This window comes from Tasmannia lanceolata, unplaced genomic scaffold (genome assembly GCF_043159265.1).
Source record: "Tasmannia lanceolata isolate RefF3 unplaced genomic scaffold, GAP_Taslan_0.1 ptg000006l, whole genome shotgun sequence".
NCBI lineage: Eukaryota > Viridiplantae > Streptophyta > Magnoliopsida > Canellales > Winteraceae > Tasmannia > Tasmannia lanceolata.
In genome coordinates, this window is record NW_027518683.1 from 31,488,281 (window position 1) to 31,509,550 (window position 21,270).

At 36.5% G+C, this 21,270-nt stretch overlaps 1 protein-coding gene and 1 long non-coding RNA gene across 4 annotated transcripts; both read left to right on the top strand.

Moving 5' to 3' along the window:
* The first annotated feature begins 1,898 nt into the window (after positions 1-1,898).
* On the top strand, positions 1,899-16,153 carry LOC143880231 (transcription initiation factor TFIID subunit 13-like). 3 transcript variants are annotated; one of them, XM_077383058.1, is made up of 6 exons: positions 1,899-2,046; positions 4,144-4,269; positions 8,484-8,521; positions 9,765-9,824; positions 11,849-11,923; positions 15,847-16,153. In XM_077383058.1, the coding sequence occupies exons 2-6, from the start codon at positions 4,167-4,169 to the stop codon at positions 15,955-15,957; spliced, it is 387 nt and encodes a 128-aa protein (XP_077239173.1). In that variant the 5' UTR covers positions 1,899-2,046; positions 4,144-4,166; the 3' UTR covers positions 15,958-16,153. The 3 variants fall into 3 exon arrangements, with proteins under 3 accessions (XP_077239173.1, XP_077239172.1, XP_077239176.1); XM_077383057.1 differs by lacking the exon at positions 1,899-2,046 and adding an exon at positions 2,710-3,397; XM_077383061.1 differs by lacking the exons at positions 1,899-2,046; positions 8,484-8,521.
* Positions 16,154-18,840: 2,687 nt separating this feature from the next.
* On the top strand, positions 18,841-20,046 carry LOC143878552 (uncharacterized). Its single transcript, XR_013251011.1, has 2 exons — positions 18,841-18,980; positions 19,313-20,046. It is a non-coding gene; the product is annotated as an uncharacterized LOC143878552 (long non-coding RNA).
* The last annotated feature ends 1,224 nt before the right edge of the window (positions 20,047-21,270 follow it).

Genomic DNA, 21,270 nt, shown 5'->3' on the forward strand with positions numbered 1-21,270 from the left:
TGCTATCATTGATTTCATCCTCTACTTTTCTACATTGAAGCATTTTCCGGCTTCAGAATGTTTTGCAAATTTCATCCAATCTTATACAAACTCTTCTCCTCTATTTGCCGGCAATGGTGAGATTCCAAGAAGAAATGCTAATTTGCTTTCATAGCTCCATTGGATCATGAAAGAGCTTCCAATTACTTCGAGCAAAGAGTTCAAGTTGCAGCTGATGATTGGTACATATTTCTTAAATTATTAATAATTAGACAACAGGGATGTTTGTCAATTGGTTGGATGATTGGTATGGTTCAAACACCGAGTTTTAGTTTATAGTTGATACGCATTTCGGGTTTTTTTGGTGTTCTTTTGTTCCACCTACATCTTTCTATGACTGCATTCCTCTCTTGTTTTTTAAATATTTTAACTCATCTTCTTATGAATTATTTGTTTTTGACCCGTGCATCGCTGATGTGGACAGCCTCCCCATCTAGCTTTGGTCTGACACGACACGACACCTCACTGACATGGACAGCCTCCCCATCCATCCAGCTCTGGTATGAGGTGGCACCAGGGAGGAGCCAGGAATTAGCTCTAGAGGGGGCAAAGTCGCAAAGAAGGTTGTTTTAGCATGTTGAGGCCCACCATTCTACACTTCATGTTTTGATAGGTAGGGCCCACCAGCTAATTTATAGGGCCACAAAATAGTTAGGTTGCATCACGTAAATCATCTCCGTAGGATGATCCTAACCATTCAATCTATAAAGATTTCTATAGCGGGCAGTCCCATTATAGATCGGAGGGTTAGGATCATCCTATGGAGATGATTTATGGGGTGTAGGTGTGCAACCTACTTATATCGTGCACAACAAATGAACAATTTGAATCATCTTATGAATTAGGCCCTGTTTAAAAAAAATACTTGACTTTACATTCATACAACATATAAAATCTCATAATTAACTAGTACAGAGTTTTCACATGTATATTCCAGTATTTTTCAAAAAGTATTGTACATGCCATGCCATAGTGTGATCCAAACCGTCCATTTGATGGGCCACAACGTTAATAGGCAGTGCCCAAAAATTCATTACATGGGATGATCCTAGCCCTCTAATATATAGAGGTGTACATCATATTATGTTCCCACATAAATGAATTTTTGGGCACGACCTATTTTCATCTTGGCCCATCAAATGGACGGTTTAGATCATCCTGTGGTGCAGCCCGTACAATTCAATTTTTCTAATACGGGCTTACACCATGTAAAATCTTGTGACTCACTTAATCAAATGGACGGTTTTGATCGTCTTGTGGTGTACTATTTTTCAAATACGTGAAGATTCTGGATTTTCATAGAAGAGGGGCAACTTTATGAAAAATTCTTAATCCTATAGATTTTTAAAAAAAATCTGGATTTCAAGGGGGTGGGGGTGCAACTTTTTGGGAACCCTTAATTTAAGCAAACCGACTTTCGTTTTGCATGCTGGATCTTTTCTTCTATTTACAAGTTTTGAAACAGATATCTCCAGTAGAAAGAGTATGTCTTTGATTTTGTCCAGTAGAAAGGTTCTTTTATTCCCCCGGCTTGCCCAGTACAATACCTAGCCAGGCTATTCCTTCTTTTGTTCAAACGAATCATGGATCAAATGATTTTTTTATTTATTTAAAATGGAAGTGATATATTCGCCCCTTTTCATTACTTGGGATACCAAAATATAGTGTATCTATGACTTGTAGAGGACTAGACTTACGTTGGTGGATGTGTCCAACGGTTCAGATTGCCTCGTACACTGATTTTGGTGTCCCAAGCAGTGAGAAAGGATAAAAGGGTCCTGCTACTATCTGGGCCACAAAGTAATTTCCTTCGAAATGAGGGCGATGATAAATTCGCACCCTTTAACTTTTTTAACGTTCCAGGGGGGCGAATTATCCGACAGGGGGTGCGAATTTACCCTTGCCCCGAAATAACCTTATTAATTTCCAAAACAATTTGGGACATCCCCATCTAAAAACCCTATTAAGTGTTTTTCTTCCTCTCAGCCGATCGAGCCGAGCCAATAGGTAATCCCTTCTATCTGTTTTGCTTTATTTCTTTCCTCTCAATCACTTCGTCATTATCTAATGCCTTTCGTTTTGGATTTGGGTTAACATTATCTAAGGTCATGTTTGTTTTGGATTTTGAGAATCGATTTTGTGTCCCAAACTGATTATGGGAACTGAAAATAGTACATACTGCATCTATAAAAAGGAATAAATTTGTCTCAGATTCTATAGCCGTGGCCATTTAAGCTTATTACTGAAACACATTCAATGAATATGCATGGAAATTAACTGACACTGTATGGTTCAAGGTTGATTGTGGATTGTATTGCTTTGCTTGATTTGGGCATGATTGAAGAGTGGTATTTGGTGTATATATGGGAATTAATATGCCGCCATGATTTGGGTCGTACCGATTACACTTAAAAATCAGTTTCTGGATTGTACTAGTTAGCTTGAATTCTGTATGATAAAAGATACATTTTGATGGAAATTCATTGATGGCCTTGATATGCGTCATACAAAATAGTGTAAATTTGGTTTTGGATTGTATTAGTTTGCTTTACTTGTTTGTGATAGATAAGCATACGTGGGTATTTTTTTCCGTTTGGGTTTTCTTGAAAATCTCATTATGCTGCCCCTTTATATGTTTCAGAATGGTTATGGTAATTTTTTTTAGGAAGAAAAGAGCCTTTTCTCTTTCAGAATATTTGTTGATGGATTGCCAATTTATTGTTCTATTGTGCTGGGAATTAAGTGGTGTTGCAACCCATATGCTCAATTTAAACTATTGATGGTCCCACACATGAGCACGATCTAGACAGTTCATTAAGTAGTCCTCATTGTGCATAGGTCATGGCCCTAAAATCTTCCAGAGAAGATGATCCCAGCCCTTAGATTTAATTTGCATAAAAATAGATAGCAAAGAGAATTTTGAGTTCTACGCGGTAAAACTAGTGGTCATTGGATCACTGTATTTGCTTTACAACTCATTTTACTGCGTGCAATGTATCAACAAAAAGGAAAACTCTACACTCTACAGTGAAAAAGTTTTCCATGTAAAAGTTGGAAATTGTTCCACCATTGTTTTATTGCGATTAGAATGTACCCTCAGGAAATTGTCTTACGATAGTTTTATTGCGATTGGAACATGCCCTCAAGTCCCTTGGAGTTCCCCGAAGTCCAATCGGGGGCATAGGAGATGAATGGTTTAGATTTGTAAAACGCGCGACCGAATTTCTCTTTGAAATTAACCAATCACAAAGAAGCACGTGTCAGTTCGCTGAGCCCTTATTATTTATTTCAAGAAAGTGAAAACAGATTTTGTTAGTGGTGAAGTCGCGGCAAGCTCTTGTGATCTCTACTACCACGAGTAATGCCTTTCTTTGTTTTTTCTATTATTTCGTATTGTGCAAAACAACTTTGAACAAGGAATTTACTCAAAATTTCTCTATTTTCTCTAGCTTCATTTATGTTTTAGCTGTTGTTTGTTGTCTACAACAAATCTTTCGTTATTTTGCCAAGGCTTGGTGTCTTTTGAGATTCTTGTTATTGTTTACAAGTTTTATTCAATAAAAACAAAGAAAACGAAAAGGCCAGAAGTTATTTTTCTTCTGGAGATGGATTGTGATCATGGAAACTGGAATCAGTCCTCAAAACCCTAAATTTGCCTTCTTGAATTCCAAGAAAGGGCCTCCTGCTAATGCGTAGTGTGCTTAATTTTTGAACGATTGAGAGTTTATTACTTCAAAAAAGATGGTTGATACATGAGAACAAAGGAAAAACAAACCATAAGAAATTTTGTTTTATGTTTTTGTTTTTCAGCTTTTCTTAAAATTATTATTACTAGTATTTATGGTTATCAAATTCTTTCTTCTTTTTTCTTTGGGCTGAATTGTCTATGTGCATGCTTGATCAATTGGTTTTACTTTTTTTCAATATATTTTAGATCCAGTTTATAACAGCTTGAATATTTTCAGCCTCTTTGTTTTTTATTTTTTTATGTGGTGCCTTTTTGTTTTTTATGTTGTATATTTCAATTCATGTGCCATTCAAAAAAAAAAAAAAAAAAATTTTCAATTCATGAACCGCAATAATTCTTACGAAAATGTATTGAAGGTGGACATACTTAAGTAGCAGTTATGCATAGTTCTTCTGCTGGTAATGCTTCAAAGCCAAAAGTTGGATCATCACAGCCGTCCGAGGCTTCTTTCAAACGTAAGCGAGGAGTATTCCAGAAAGATTGTAAGTAGAGGCACTTGCTAGAGTCATTCTCTGTTTACACTTCCTCTTTTTATTGATTAATATAATTCAATATAATGAACTGTCTTGCATTTATACATCGATCATGGCTGTGTAATTTGCACATGAATCTATGTATTTGTCAAGAAAGACCCTAATTTCTAGAACTTCATGTGTGGCTTTGCAACACATTTTCGCTTTACATGATAAGTTGGCACAAGCTGTTTGTAGTCCCGATATGGCTATGTGGTTAGTTTACTCATCCTCCTTTTCTTTACATTGAATTCGTCTACTCATCTTCAACCTCAGTTTTGGTTATTGGGAAACCAAAGAAACCCCAAATGCTACCAAAAGAGGGGTTCTTGATGGTTTTTAACCTTCTCATTCAATTGGGAGCTGTTAAATACCCAAAGTCCACTCATTTACCTTGCAATCTAAAGTACAAAAAATTGAAGGAAAAGAACACCGTGATGGTCACTTTCGCTTCATTGTTGGTCTATCATGGACGAAACGTGGTGTTTTAGATGAAATTTTCAAACACCCTATTCTGGTCAAAATTTTTGGAATTTTTTAGAATACGGACCGCAGCATTGTCGTGGAGACTTTCGTTCCAGATTCCATCCCAAACAGAATTTTTGGAAATTTCTTATGGATTGGAATGGAGTTGACAACTGAGGTTGGATTGAATACTTTTTTATTGTGTATTTAGTTCTTGTTCAACTTTACAAGCATAGAAATGGATATGTTGATTTTTAATGGTTTAGTTATTACTCACTAGTACCAAATGAATATCTACATCTGTTTAACATGTTTAATTAATGTCATCCGGGTATAAAGTCTGGGATATCTCATCAAAGAGAGATCTTTGGTGGTCCAAGCATGGGAGCCTCCATCGGAAGGATTGCTCATAATGAACTTTGATGGCTCTAGCTTGGGCAATCCCAGCCTTGCAGGTATTGGAGGTGTTATGAGAGATTCAAGCGGCAACAACACTATTTGGGCCTTCTCGGGGCCAATTGGATCTTCAGATGCAAATGAAGTGGAGGTAAGAGCTGATTATCAGGTTATAAAGCATTTAGACAAGGCTCTGTTCAATAGAACAGTCATAGAGGGTGACTATGAGTGTCATTAGATGGTCGAGAGGGACTGTCGTTCTGCCATGGCGCTTTGCTTCTCTCTTTGATGAGATTCAGGACCGGACAGATGGAGCCTCTATTACTTTTAATCATTTTAGAAGGTCTGCTATTAGTGAGGCTGACAAACTAGCTCGTGATGTAGTTGGGAGGCAACGGTTACCGATTTTTTACTTCCTCCCCCCTTGTTGTATTTGCTCTCTCATTTTGCTTTTGATGTATTCCCTTTTGGGTCTTCTTGTATCTCTTTGACCATCTCGGTCTTTTTTCACAAATCAAATTGCTACCATTCAAAAAAAATGTCATCCTGACATTTGACACATTTTTCCTGTCATGAAATTTTTCTAAAGGATTCATTTACTGACCCCAACTTGTTTGGGACGAAGGCTTTGTTGAGTTGAGTTGAGAATAAGTGCTTGAACTTTAAATTAACTATTCTATAAATGGATGTCTCATTGTTTGAGGATACTCCTTTCTTTGCACATTGGAGATCCTCTATTCCAAATCATGTTCCTTCCTTTTCCAATCCCTCTTTACCTATGGTGATTCCTTTGACAGACACAAACATTTTTTTTTTTTTGAAAATTGACATATGACAGACACAAACATTACTTAGTATTGTCCCTTCTGGAGATATGCATCATCATGAAATGTGGATTTTATCGTAATCGTGTGGAACTGTGGATCTCTTCATTTTCTTGCAATGTGAGCCTTATTGTTGTTATTTGTAATGCTAAGAAAAAGATAGATGCTTCCAAGAAATATTTGCAAGACCACATGCAAACTAATGATTTTGGTTAGCTACATTATTTCTGTGGGGAGTGAAGTTGCACTGTTAAGATTTGGAATTAGTTTGTCTATAAGGAAATATGTTACAAATCTCTTGTTCGAACTAGGAATTTTGGGAGCAAAGCCTATTGATACTCAAATGGGTCCCACTATTAAGCTGGATAAGGAAGGAGGAGGGAGGGGTTGTTTGAAGATCTTGGTAGATATTGTCACATGTTTGGAAAGCTTATCTACCTCACTATCACACATGTCTAGATATTTTCTTCCCTTTTTAAGTATTGTTAGCCAATTTATTCGAAGTCCTACTGTGGAAAATTGGGAGGCTATCGGCATATTTTAAGATACCTTAAGGGAGAACTGATAGAAGGGCTTATATTAAGGAACAATATATAACAACAGAAGGTTTTACAGATGTAGACAAGGCAGGGTTTTCTTCATACAAGCTTTCAACTATTGGTTATTGTACCTTGATGTTAATCTAGTTACTTGCAAGGTTTTAAATTTTGGTTACAGTCGGCACGGGAATGGAAACATTTCAGTTTCAGTTGGAAATTTCGGTGGAAATATGTAAAACCGCGAAAACGTAACGAAACATATACAAATGATGAAATTTTAAGATAACTAGAATAAGCACAAATACATACCTATAAACTTTCACATAAGAAAGAAAGGTATCCATAATGGCTTAATCTTATCGAACACCTAGTGACATGCATTGTCACACATATCTGGAACAATAATGTCAATAAGGAAGTACAATTTAATGAAGTATAAGAAAGTACAATGACCACTCTCCCGTCCAAGGACCCCAACTCTATCTCAATACCACCTAAGAGTTATGAGGTATTATTGGTCTCATTCCAATCTGACATCCCTTACCGATCTGACATCCCATGCATAAGATACGATTACGTTGCTGTGTAGTTTATTGGTTCTGTCTACCAAATATCATTCTCTACCTTAATGAAATGAAATAAAATACAATGTATGCACTTTATTGTGTAGTTTAATAATGCTGCCTACCAAATATAATTCTCTACATTGATGAAATGAAATAAAATGCGAAGTAAAATAGCTTACAAAAAAAAAAAATTCCCTTTTCAGTGCTTAGTAGGAGACTCATCATTTGTATGATGCTTAGGTTTTGAATGCCATGACTGGAATCTATGCACTGGCTTGAGGGGGAGTGTTGAAGAACTTGGGTGAGATAGGGCTCATTGCCCACATACAATCCTTTTTTCATGTACCGTAAGTGTTAGTTCTTTATGTTTAATTGATAGGATTATGTTTAATTGATTGGACCTATCATTAGATGGTCCTGATGGAATTCTTGTTAAATTTTACGAAGGATATTTTGTATACAATAAAATCGTGCTGGGGCTGCAACTTACAAAAATTCTCTTCTCTTTCTCTTCTCCTTTTTTCTTCTCCGGTGAGTTGGGTGAGGGAGAGGACGACTATTGATGCCTTGAACTCAACTTCTCTAGTTTCTTCTTCCTCTTCCTCTTCTATCTTCAATAGTTCAATGCTTTTTGATGCAGATTTTCCAGCAATAACAGTCCTATAAGATTTTGGTTCGCTCAAGATCTTTGTTCTTGCCGTCCTCCTTTGTCAGTATTGATCGGTGTATGTTTCCCATTCTGTTTTGTAATATTCTCTTTTAATTTTCAAAAGCTAAATCTTTCAGAAATCTCCTTGGTATCAATGCAGATATGGTAAGTTAATTTGCCGTTCATATTGCTCATTACTTCTGCCCAGGTGCTGTAATTTGAACTTTGAAGAGTCATTGATCCGTTAACAATGGTTGTGGTTAAATGAACAGTACATCTTTATTATTTTTCATCTAGTTCCAGCCGAAGTCTTTATTTTTTTGGGTTATACTTTTATAACCTCATCAATCGTTGATCATAATCGAGTCATTGATCCGTTAACAATGGTTGTGGTTAAATGAACAGTACATCTTTATTATTTTTCATCTAGTTCCAGCTGAAGTCTTTATTTTTTTGGTTTATACTTTTATAACCTCATCAATCATTGATCATAATCTTGTTGCAAGTCGTAAGCCAAAAAAAAGGTATAGCACATCTTTCAAAAATGTGTTCCATCCATTAAGTATTCTAATCAATGGGTTTTACTGAGTCATATAACTGTGTCAGCTTTGAGATGAATCTACGGTATTTACATTGTTGGAAGGTTGCTAGCAGTTATTTTAGTGGGGTACTTCTTGTTAAGCGATTAGCTTTTAGTAGTTATGTAGCAATGACTGATATACCTTTTATGACTCTGATGTTACAGTGCAACACATGATGTATGGATTTGGAGATGATCCCAATGTATGTATCATGCTTCTCACAATGTCACAATTCAATTTTCTCAATTTATTGTTTTGTTTATTTTCAGTTATTCATCTTTTCTATGAGTTTTCTGTCATGAATACAATTGAGAGCTGAATAAATCCACTGTAATTGTGTTGGTGGAAATTGGATATTTTTCTTAACTTTGTCATTATGCTCAATTTCACTAAGCCATCATTTTTTGTCTGCCGTCATGGATATAAGGGTTGAGAGCTGAATAAATCCACTGGTTGTAATCTGGTTAGTAGAAATTATAGTATTAAATTCAGTGAATGGACATATTCCGTGCATGTGCTTGTCATTTTTTATGGTGTCTAGCCCATAGTTTTAAGAGTGGGGAGTGAGTGAGAGAAGCGATACGGGAAGCGGAAGCGAAAATGTGAGAAGTTTTTTTTTATAGTATTTCCCACTTTATGTTGATAGAAACAGAAAAATGCTCTGGAAAATATTAAATAAAAGCAAACAACCAATTTATATAATATACGCTTAGTTCTTTAACTAAAAGCTCTCTAATGATACCTTTTATTGATTATTTGATTTCTTTCCATGCTTTTGACAAGTAATTGGGTTTTTTTAAATCAAATTAATATAAAATGCCTTCTTCAAAAAAAAATTAATAGAAAATGTCCAAGATAAGGGTAGAAACTATTTGTTAGATAGATTAGTGGATATTCTAGGTTAAATGCACCTCCTACTCTAATACAATCTTAAATCCAACTAGGATTAAGACAAACTATTTCTCTAGGACTAGGACTCCTAGTCCTAACTTATCCTCAACTCTTAACTTTAAGTAATCCTAATACAAATGAAACTAATAAATAATTAACAATTAATCTAAAGAAAATAACAAATGGTTTCCTACAGTCTTCTGGGCTGCAACTGTAGTTCTCAATAGATTTCCTATTCTTCAGCAACGACAACTATTTGGCGTGTGCACATGCCGTTGGTGACATTATGGAAGAAAAGGAGAACAAAGCTTGGTGATTTAGTAGAATTCCAATTTATTTGGTTCAATTCCTCTGCTGACGTCAGCAATGGTACGTGCTGACATCAGCATGCAGTAACTGTTCTGGTGAACATTGACCCTCTTTCTTCCCTTCTTTATTTGTTCTGAATTTCATGAAGTTTTAATAGGTATGGATGCCCTTTTATGATGAATTTCTGCATCATATGCCTTATTTGGTTTGGTACTGATTCTTAACTGTTTTATATCGTTTTGCAGCCGCTTCCAGAAACAGTGGCACTTGTGGAAGACATTGTTGTTGAGTATGTCATGGATTTGGTAACTCCAACTACTCTTCACTTTCTTTTGTATTATGAACAACTAAGACTTCCTGAATTATTAACTAATAGGTGCATAAAGTTCTTGGTTGGCAACGATTTGTCGATTTCACTATTATAACTATTTGGCGATTTCACTCTTATAAAAATTTCTTTGCATAAATAGAACTTGATATAAATATGATTTACAGTGAGTTGTATCGGTTATAGGGCCTAATGAAAGGACAGTTTGCCTTTAACATTATACTGCATTATCACTGGATAGTTTTTTATGTTTTGAATTCTGTTTTTAGATTTTAGACATGTTAGCATTAGGGTAGATTATATAATTAAAGTCTCTGTCTGTCTCTCTCTCTGTCTCTCTCTCTCTCTCTCTCTCTCTCTCTTTATATATATATATATATATATATATATATATATATATATATATATATATATATATATATATATATGAGGAAAGTGTTTCTAGTCCGGCCGACTAGAGATCATTCTCTAGTCCGCCACCCAAAAACACATGGGTCCCACATATTTTGGTGATGCAAAGCATTCATTTGATGGGCCCTGACATAGAGACGGTGTCCACAAGAAATTAGCTTCATAGGATCATCCAAACCCTATGATTTGTGGAGCTTAAAATGGACGGCTATAAACCGCCACAAATCTGTCAATTTTTTAACTCCACAAATCAAAGGGTTAAGAAGATCCTATGAAGCTGAATTTTTGTGGACATCCTATCTATGATGAGGCCTATCAAATGAATGCTTTAGATCACCACAAAATATGTGGGACCCATGTGTTTTTGGGTGGCGGACTAGAGAATGATCTCTAGTCGGCCGGACTAGAAACACTTTCCTCATATATATATATATATATATATATATATATATATATATATATATATATATATATAAAGAGAGAGAGAGAGAGAGAGAGAGAGAGAGAGAGAGAGAGAGAGAGAGAGAGAGAGAGATGATAAATGAAAATTCTTGGAAGTCCCGCTTCATTCCTCAATTTTAAGTCATATAATCCCAAGCCTCCCACCTTCTTACATATACACATCTCCTTCCACTTAATGTTTGAGTTTCAACCTTTTTTTGAAAGATAGAAGAGGGGCGCAACACAAGGACTTCCCAGGAGGTTACCCATAATTGTACTACTCCGCCTAAGCACGCATAACTTTGGAGTTCTGTTGGGACCCAGGGTATTTGTGCGGTGCCGGTATGATTGCACCAAAAGATTCATGAAAAACTTGGATACAGCTTGATGCGTGTCATATCGAGTGTTCCCCCTTTGGGAACCTTAAGCCATGAATCTTCCCTGTATTTGTTTAGCAATGCATGTCTTGTCCACCATCTTTCCTGTTTTTTTTTTTTTAATTATTTAATTTTTTTCTTCAATTTTTGTGGAATTTTCTTTTACCGTGGGGGCCATCATCGATGAGGATCCTGATCGTTACCAAACTGACATTGAACAGCAAGAAGTATTTGAGTCTTGCTACTGCTATTTTTCATCCACGAGACTTTTTCAGCACAAAAGACACCTTAGAGGCCAAGACTCTGAACCAAAGCCTTGGATGATGAAAAAGTGTTTTACTCATAGAGAGACAGAGAAGAGGATGAAACATAAACTACACTGGGAATTGCCGCACTACACTCATTTAGGGCCATATTAATAGAGCTGGAACAAGATACAGAAATGTTCCTGGCTGTACTATACATAGGAAAATCTAATATGCAGTATGGTGGAAGTTTTGCCCATCATTTTGGTGAACTATCTCTTATTGGATGAGGACAAAGGCTAGCTTTCCAATTCTTTTCTTCTGCTATATCTATTTGCCATGCAGAAGCTGGAATTGTACTTTTTATGCTATCCAATATCCATCAATCCATGTCAAAGGTATATTGACAGATTTACAAGAATTGGAATTCAATGAGCATATTGTTGAATCTAAATGGTCCATCTGGAATCTTTCAGTTTCATGCTGTATTCTTCTTTTATAACCTTTTACTCTCCACTTTTCTGCAGGTGCATAAAGCCCAAGACATTGCATCAAAAAGGGGAAGACTTTTGACAGAAGATTTTTTGTTTCTAATCCGTAAGGTAACTTCTGGCTGAAGTTGTTATAGCATATTTAGTCATTCATGAAGCTCATTCATATAACTGTGTTTTATGATTAACCTGCTATTATGTGGAAGTATACATGGATGTCAGTTATGGTTTTTGTTTGCGTTTTTCGGTTCTGTAAATATTGCTATCTATATAATAAAACATTACATGACTGGTAGTTATCTACTTCATTCTTTTCTTTGGCCAAGCTATGTTTCTGGTTGTCCTTGGCAATGTTTCCATCACAACCGTGTCCATTTCATCTATGAGTTGGCCAACTATATTTCTTGTTAACCCGTACGGGTGTGGCTCTCTGGCTTAAAGTCATGAGTATACTCCCCAGTGATGCGAGTTCGAATCCCCCAGGGCTTACCCAATGCACGTGGTTTACGGGTGACTGCGTGCATCCATAGGGAATAGTCCCGCCCTAAAAATTGGGGTGGGGATACTCTGTCATAAAAAATAAAAAAAAACTATATTACTTGTTGACAATACTCAGAAAGCCTCAATGCTTACTGAAAAAAGTATGATGCAAGTAACATGTAGGCCTCTTACCATGAGGCGTACGCTTCACATCACATGCCTGCATGCATAGTGCATGGGCAGAAACTATAAATTAAAAGGATAATTTTTATTGGGTGATGATAAATTCGCACCCCCTGTGGGATAATTCGCACCCATTTTAATGTGATTTGACGTCAAAAAGCGTTAAAAGTCTGCCACAATTCACGTTATAAGGGGTGTGAATTATCCTACAGGGTTGCGAATTTATCATCTCCCTTTTTATTATTCATTTCCAACTTAAAAAACCTACTCTAGTGACTATGGTGAGCTATATAAAGCCCATTTTCATGAATTGAAACCCTCACATTTTCAGTATGTTAGGTGATCTGCCAACAACCTCACGGATAAGTTTCACTCGGCCAGAGAGTCTACAGAAGCATTGGTTATTTCTGATTCCTATCCTTTGGGTGTGCCCATTTGAGTTGTTTTTGCCTTCCTTTTCTTCTTTTCTTCTTTGTGACCATCTCGGTCAGTTGTTGATTGTTTATTTTCTCAACAAATTTCATCATCATTCCAAAATAAAAATATAAATAAATAAAACCCTCTTATATGAGATCATAGAGATTTGAAGATTTGGGGGATAGTTTTTGGAGGAACACAATTTTATTCAGCACTTCCTAATTGTTCAATGGAATTTAAATTCATCACTTACGAGGGATTTCTCTTTAGCACCCTTTTGGATGTAGAGTTTGTGCTGAATGAGCATCAATTGCAAACGTGACTACAAAAGCCTATTCTTTGTCTCTCTCTTTTTGACCTTCAACCTAATTTTTAACTCTTTTTTCTGTTTCATTTGTGTTTTTAGTATTTTGGGGTTTTGAATTACAGCTTTTCATTTGTGTTCTGATTTCTGAATTTGTGATGTGGGCTTTGGTAAGTTGTATTTTGTGAGCTGAGGGAATGACTAGCTTTCTAAGAATGCAGTATATTATTAGATGTTTAAGCCTCATACTTTCTTTCTTAGTTGAGTGAAGATTTATGCTCGAAAATGAACCACACCTTTTTTCTAGAAGTTATGATATTTTTTAGGTAAATATTCTTTTTTCTATATTTATTTATCTTTAATTATAAATTAGATAATCTGTGAAGCTTCTGCCTTGCCTCATGAGGGGTTTGAATGCCTCGTGTCGCATGTCCATGGTCCACCTTTAAAAACACACATAAAAACATTGTAGATAGATGCATATTTTTATTACCAGCTCAAAGATTTCCAAGCATATTCTGAGTTTATCTGAATCCAAAAGCTATGTAAACATATCTTTTATTGCACACATACCATTTGCTTCAGAGATGTGATGTCACAATTTAAAAGCCACCAAAATTCTTGTGGGACTCACTTTTTTTTTAAGTTGGTGCATTTTGCTTGCAAAAATTAAGACATTCATTCTTCTCAAGTTCTTTTCCATTGAGCAGGAAACAATTTAGTTGACAAGTTGCATACTTGCATATTTGAAAAATGACAATGTTATTAATATGGTGAAATATTTATAAGAAGAGATCATACGCCTCACAAAGTGACGTCCATAGTTCTAGCGAAATCTAAAATTTTACGACCATCATAGGTTACTGCCCATTGGCTTGGGCTGCTGATCATAGTCCAAGTGATACAATTAGTTGAATCCCTACATACACTTCTACAACTACCATTGTTGGTTATGTTTTTTAAAAAATAGACTTGGTCCTTCCCATAGGGTCTCTACCCTTGATTTTCCCAGTCTTTAATCCCTATTAATTTGGAGGATTTTAAATTTCCACCGAACCAACACGAAACGACCGGAATGTTTTTGTTTTCGTCTCCACATACCAAATTTGAAACTCATATCGAAGCCAAAAGCATAAGTAAATTACTGGCATACTATATCAATATGTGTTACATAATGATATTTATATGAATTGTATCTGTTATGTATGAGGGATTTGCTAGCGTCCATCGCAAAAGGCATTTCACCGATGGTCTGTTGCATGCCGGGGCAGCTACAGGCTCACTTTTCAGCAGATTTTGTCTTCATTCATGAGGTGACTGCTCTGACATGCAACAGACCATCAGCGAAATGCCTTCTGCGATGGACGCTAGTGAATCCCTATGGATAAATATTTATATAAATTATATGTGAAATGCAGTATCTACTAATTTATCAGACATGTGCAACAACGTATGTCACTAGATATTCAATGTTATTAAACCATTATAGATGGCTATCCTACATATGTGATGGTTTCTAAGCGTGTATTTGCTCTAATTCTAGCATTTCCTAGAGTGTAATCTTAAAATTCGATCATTTGCATTTATTTATGTATGTTTCCATGATTTTACATGACTTATTCCGAAATTTCTAACCGAAACCGAAACGTTTCCATTTCCGTGGCGACCAAAATTGGAATTTAAAATATCATTTATATCTTTACTGCATCTGTTTTGTTAAAGTATAAAAGATTAAATAACACCTTCTAACACAGCTTAAGCTTTTGGAGTAACGGGTTGTTTCACATGGTATCAGAGCAAATGCCTGGGTTCAAACCTCCTTGATAGTTGATACCAAAATTCACATGCAATGGCCAAACCCAAAAGTGGGGCACGTGTGCCACGTATAGGCCAACCCAAAGAAAGTGGGGCCACACGTGAGGGGGAGTGTTAAAGTATAAAAGATTAAATAACTGGTTGTTTCACATGTTTCAGGTTAGCTCAGATGTCCAACTGAATTATCACAAATTGAGCTTATGGGTATCAATCAGTGTTATTACCCACCTTGCTACCACTGTCCTTTTAGTTAGCTTTCCACTTTTAATCATCCTATTTCAAATGCTATGTTAGTCTTATACTTGACAACCACCCCCCCCCCCCCCCCCCCCCCCCCCTCTTCTTCACTCACAATTGAATGACCAGACTTTTTATCCCCTCCAATTCCACAAAGGTGACTCATTTCGGAGAATCCTGTTTATCCTCTGTCCATAAACACTCCGATACAGGATAAGGGAATAGTTTCCGCCAGACGCATCCCTTGATTCAGAATAGCCACTTTGACGAGTCACCAAAGGGATCTGAAAACTTCAGTCTGGGATGATATGCCTATTCTTTACCTTACGTTTTAATGGACATGCTATTCATCATAATATTGCACTTTGATTAAGCGTTTTCCCTGGGTTGATCCCATATTTATATAAGAGATGAAATTGTGGCTACCTTGTGTGGTTACTCTTGTTCGTTTTGTTCATTTCTCATAATCTTTTTTTCTATTCTTCTATTTCTGAATAAAGTTTTTTCTCGTTGACACTTTGCCTTATTTCTTGAAATTTGCCAATGTGATAAACTGTAAGAAAACTTTTACTCCCTTCTAATTCTTTTATGCAACCAGGATATGCCAAAGCTCCACCGATGTACCGAACTGATATCCATGCATGAAGAGCTTAAAGTGGCGAGGAGGGCTTTTGAAGTAGATGAAGAGAAGCTCGCAACCACAGAATGAAATGGAGACTTTACACTGCCTTTACCTGAGTGTCTGTAACTAGATATCTGGCTAAATACACCTCTTAGTTTTCGTTGCAATCTACATGACTGTTCTTCAAATGGCATGGTAATTTTCTCGCTGATATATGAAAAATTATTTTAATGGTTTGAGAACTTATGGTGGAAATATAATGAAGTTGGCAATCATTTTTCCATGATTAGCTTACTCGTTAAATACTAGGAAAAACGTATCAGTATACGCTTGTTTCAGGATTGTCTCAAACATTGATCCTAATGTTGAAGGACAAGAAGAGCAACGGGAATGTGATTCAAACCAAATTCTACTGTAAATCTAAATTCCATGGAACGATCCAACTGAAAATAATCCATTACAGGATTTTGCGATGCTCGGAGGATGTAGTAAAATGGATCTTAATCTCCCTTTTCTCTTTTTTTTTTTTTTTTTTTTTTTTTTTGAATGACGATCTTACTTTCGCTTCCTCTTATGATCATTTTACGAGAGGAAGGGTTGTTGCTCAAAGAGCCATGTTTTCAGTCCAAAGCAAAATATCATCAAAAGGTAAGCTTCATATACACAGGGGAATCTATTGTGGGGTTGTTGCAGGACTGTGGTCCTAAAGTGGAAAATTCTACCATCAAGGAGGAGAATCCTGGTGAGAATACTAAAGCAAGCTCCCCTAGTGAGGGTGTTAGGGAAGGTCTTTGAAAGTTGAAATGGTTCTAATAGGTTTGTCATGGTGTAAGAATTGGATTTTGCATGATTATTTGTTTTTCGGTTTCTTCGGTTTGCTTTTCATGTCTAGGCCCAAAAACATTTGTTTACTTGGACTCACAGTTGAGCCCACAAACTTCTTGGGATAGTAGTAAAAATTGGCATGTAAAATTTTTGTTTGGGGAACCCAAAATAAAGATAGATGGATCAAGGGCCCAGGTTGCACCCATAATTTTTTGCTAGAAAATCAATGATTTAGCTTTTCTTGGGGGACCCAAAATAAAGATAGATGGATCAAGGGCCTAGGGTTATCCGATCTAGGTGATCTCAATGCCATTTGGCTAGACTTGCTATGGCCAATCTGATCAATGGATCCCATCAAGAACAGTGGAAGGGTCTAAAAAGTGAGTCTTTTTTAGAACTTTTTAGGTTGAATAGTTGCAATGACTTGCTCTACTTCCACAGCTGACGAAGACATTTAAGAACTCTGCTTTCATATTGCCTAAACTCCAAAACAATCCACCCAAGACTTTCGGTGATTTAATTCAATTCAAATGAATTCATTCCACCTAACAGTGATAATGAGGCTTAAGCAAAGGCACTGTTTGGATCACAGGAATTTTCAGGAAAATTTTGGAAATCTAGTCCATTCATCTCGGTTGGAGTTTTTATATGATGTATGCATGTGAAGTCTAATATTTATCAAAAAGTACAGTGGGGCAACTTCATAGGATGATCCAAACCGTTCATTTGTTGGGCCATGATGTGAGTAGGTTGTACCTGTAGATCATCTTCATAGGATTGTCCTATACCTTTCGATCTATAAAAATGAAAGGTTTGGATCATCCTATGAAGTGGGGCCCAATGTTCATTTTGAGGGACCTGCTAGGCAATTTCAGGGAAGGCGCACTTTTGCAGGAAAGACGGCCCATACAGGCTGAGTTTATAGAAGATTTTGTTTTATTCTTTTAGTTCATCTAAGGTGGCTACTGTAAAAGTGGAGATTTTATATGGTGTAAGCCTTTACTCCTTATTTTTCAAAAAGTAATGTACGGACCACATCACAGGATGATCCAAACCGTCCATATGTGGTGCCCCAAAAAATCATTTCTACAGTATATTCCTAGCCCTCCTATCTATATAGGTTTCCATGATATGCAGTTGCTCTTCTAAAACCTTTTCTTAAGGTTTCTAAATTGATTTCTGCTAAAAAAAAAGTGAGAAACGGCAACACCATGTTTTTAGAAAGAGGATGTGGACGATAAAAATCCCCAATAAGCTTTCCTTTTTAGTTTTTCCTATCGGTTTTGTAGGAGGGTGTAAGCTTTCCCATTTAGTTTCTCTTATCCGGTTTGTAGGATGGTGCAACATCGGATTGAAGCTGATGGGGGACTGTCCACGTCACCCACATCTAGTTCTATTGTAATAGATAGGGACCACTTTTAATAATGGTATCTATTATCTAAAGAGTTCTTAGCGGTAATAGATAACATGAAACAAAATATAGAAGGTTTATGTTCTGTTTGGATGCCGGGTTTTTTTTTTACTTGGGATTTATGTGGGTAAAGGTAGGAGACAAAAGAGGGGACAAGGATTAATTAGAGAAAGATATTATGATGAGTGGAGAGAGAGGGTAGAGAGAGAAAGAGAGAACACCATTTTCAAGAGAAGATTTTGCTGATGTCAGCAAGAAAAAGCTGATGTGACCACTAAAACTTTACCCACATAAATCCTGGGAACAAAAAAAACCTAGCATCCAAACAGAGCATTAGGGACAAATTTTATCACTTCCCTTTCTTTTTCCATTTCTCCTTACTAACTTAATCAAACAAGATAATAGATTAAGATGTGTATTTTTATCATGACAACTAAGGGTTGCCATTATTAAAACATGTCTATCACCTTCTTTTCATTTATAAATTGACTACGTACGTTCATTAATCACAACATATCCGATCTTCTCATTCTTCTTCATCCAACAACACACAAAATGGCGCTCAAATATTTTATGATACTACTTTTCTTCCTTCCCATTATTCTCGCGGAAATCATTCCCAAGCCTGATTTAATTGTTGCCCAAGATGGCACCGGGAACTTCACCAGTATTTCAACAGCCGTCGCGATGTTACCGATCTCCATTGGCAAGAGACACATCATTTACATCAAAGCCGGAACCTATAAAGAGAAAGTCTTTGTCGGCAAAGATAAAATCAACGTAACTTTTATTGGCGACGGGATTGATAAAACAATTATCTCGAACAATTTGAGTAACAGAACTGGTTACTCGACTTACAACTCATCGACTGTAGGTATGTTTATCGTTTTTTGCCAGTTTCAAAATAAGGTTTTGATGTATTATTTAGACAGTTTTAGTTTCTATCTAAAAAAACTACACCCTACTAATCTACAATCTTGTAATATTAAGCTAGAAAAAGGTTTCACTTTTCAAAATTTTCTTATCGTTTTCTTTTGAATGGTTTAACAAATAGAGGTCCCACTGAGTTTAGCTATTTGGCCTGAGTTGGGCATCGAGTTGCACCACCTCGTTATCCTTCCATCAACGGGAGTGGGAAGTGGTTGGTACTCTGTGAAAAAACACGTTTTATTATGATGTACTAACACTGTTTTATATTTTTATTAGACATAGCAGGAGAATGGTTTATGGCACGGGATATAACATTCGAGAATACAGCTGGGCCAGCAAACGGGCAAGCAGTTGCATTGATGTCCGAGGCCAACCATTCAGTATTCTACAAGTGTAGTTTTAAAAGTTACCAGGATACACTCTATGTTAAAGATGGATATCAATTTTATCGGGAGTGTGATATTTACGGGACCATAGACTTTATCTTTGGGGATGCCGCGGTGGTTTTTCAAAGATGCAATATTAATGTTAGGACACCCCTTCACGGTAACGTAAATACAATAACTGCCCAAGGAAGAACAGATCCGAAAAAAAATAGTGGGATATCAATCCAATACTGTACAATAAAGGGGGCGGCCGATTTTAAACCAACCATTAAAACATACTTGGGTCGGCCATGGAAGACATATTCTCGAACGATTATCATGCAATCTTATTTAGACAAAATTATTGATCCCGCAGGGTGGTTAGAGTGGGATGTCCCGACAGACAAGATATTTTACGCAGAGTATGCAAATTGCGGACTCGGAGCAAAAAAGAATAATAGAGTTCAGTGGCGGAGAGTGATTAATAAATCCGAGGCTGCTCAATTCACAGTGGAAACATTCATTCATGGTGGAGATTGGCTGCCTCAAACACATGTTCCATATGACTCTGGGTTGATGGCTGTATTGCCGAATTGTACTGTATTTTCACTGGTTAAGTAATAAAAATTAATATATTTTCATGTATTTTGCTCAGTGCTTTCCTCGTTGCTTTTTTTAGCTCTTTTATTTCTTTCACAGCTCGAATAAGATCTATACAGATCCATGAGTATTAAACATATTGTTCAGATCATTAACAAGCTTATGTTATCCAATATTATTCTTAGCCAAACATGAAGAATTATTGCATGGAATATTGGTAAGTATTTTTATGGGTTTTTCATGCTGCACTCACACCCACCCTCTCAAGTGTCTTCCTCTCTCGCAACTTTTAGGTCATGTTTGATGATGTTAGACACACTTTTGGCGATGAATTTTTTGCCATAAAGAAGATCAACAACAGCATATCCACTGATGTTCACGAAGAAGAAAAATTGTTTCTATAGAAGGAGTGGTTTTAGACCAGAATATCCCAGAAATATTTTTAAAATATTTAGAAGGTGTTACTAAATCTCATATTACCAAAATTGGAAAGGTCCCAATGGATGACTTTTCAAAGTTGGCAGGGCTACGCATGATGTCATCTGAGTATGTAATAAACACTGGTTCTACCCATGTGATCAAATGGAGCCGTTGATCTTGCATGCCCTGAGATCACCTAAGTGCCTGTGGATGATCTATGAAGATGATTGCATAGATGGGAGGACATCTGATGTATAACTATGAAATTGCCCTCTCATTGGTATTGGTATATAAGGTCGGTCCCTTTTTGTGATCATCTGAAAAAGGGACATGAGTGAACATGTCTATGAAATCAAGAGCATTGATATTGTAAAACATCATCGTGTGACTCACATGGTCTTGGTACCGTCCTAAATGGATACCCAACAAGGTGTAACTTGTAAGACAAAGGATTACAAAAATAAGAGTTAGCTTTTCAATGGCACTGCCTTGTTGGTTATTGGATTTTGAAAAGGGCAGTGATAAATCGACCCCACATCTCTGTCTCTCTAATCACTGCCCTATATGGAGTCGATTTACGATATATGGGGGATGATTTATCACTGCCCTTTTGAAAATTGATTATGAATCTAAAACTGATAGCTGGCCTCTGTTTTGGAATTTTTTCTATGGTGTAATTTTTTTACACATTGTGCATAGCATGGATGGGGCTCACCATTTTACACATGTTTTGATTGGTGGGGACTACTATTTGACTTTTACTTCATGTTTCGATGCGGTGCAAGCATCCCACTATCTCCTCCCAAGCCCGTGTATAAGCTGGGTCCCACCATTTTACAGTTATGGAGC

Excerpts from the sequence above, each read along its gene's own strand:
- LOC143880231 (XM_077383058.1), top strand. The coding sequence starts at position 4,167 with ATGCATAGTTCTTCTGCTGGTAATGCTTCAAAGCCAAAAGTTGGATCA. Across the intron at positions 4,270-8,483 it reads AGGAGTATTCCAGAAAGATT|TGCAACACATGATGTATGGA; the intron begins GTAAGTAGAGGC and ends CTGATGTTACAG. Across the intron at positions 9,825-11,848 it reads TTGAGTATGTCATGGATTTG|GTGCATAAAGCCCAAGACAT; the intron begins GTAACTCCAACT and ends ACTTTTCTGCAG.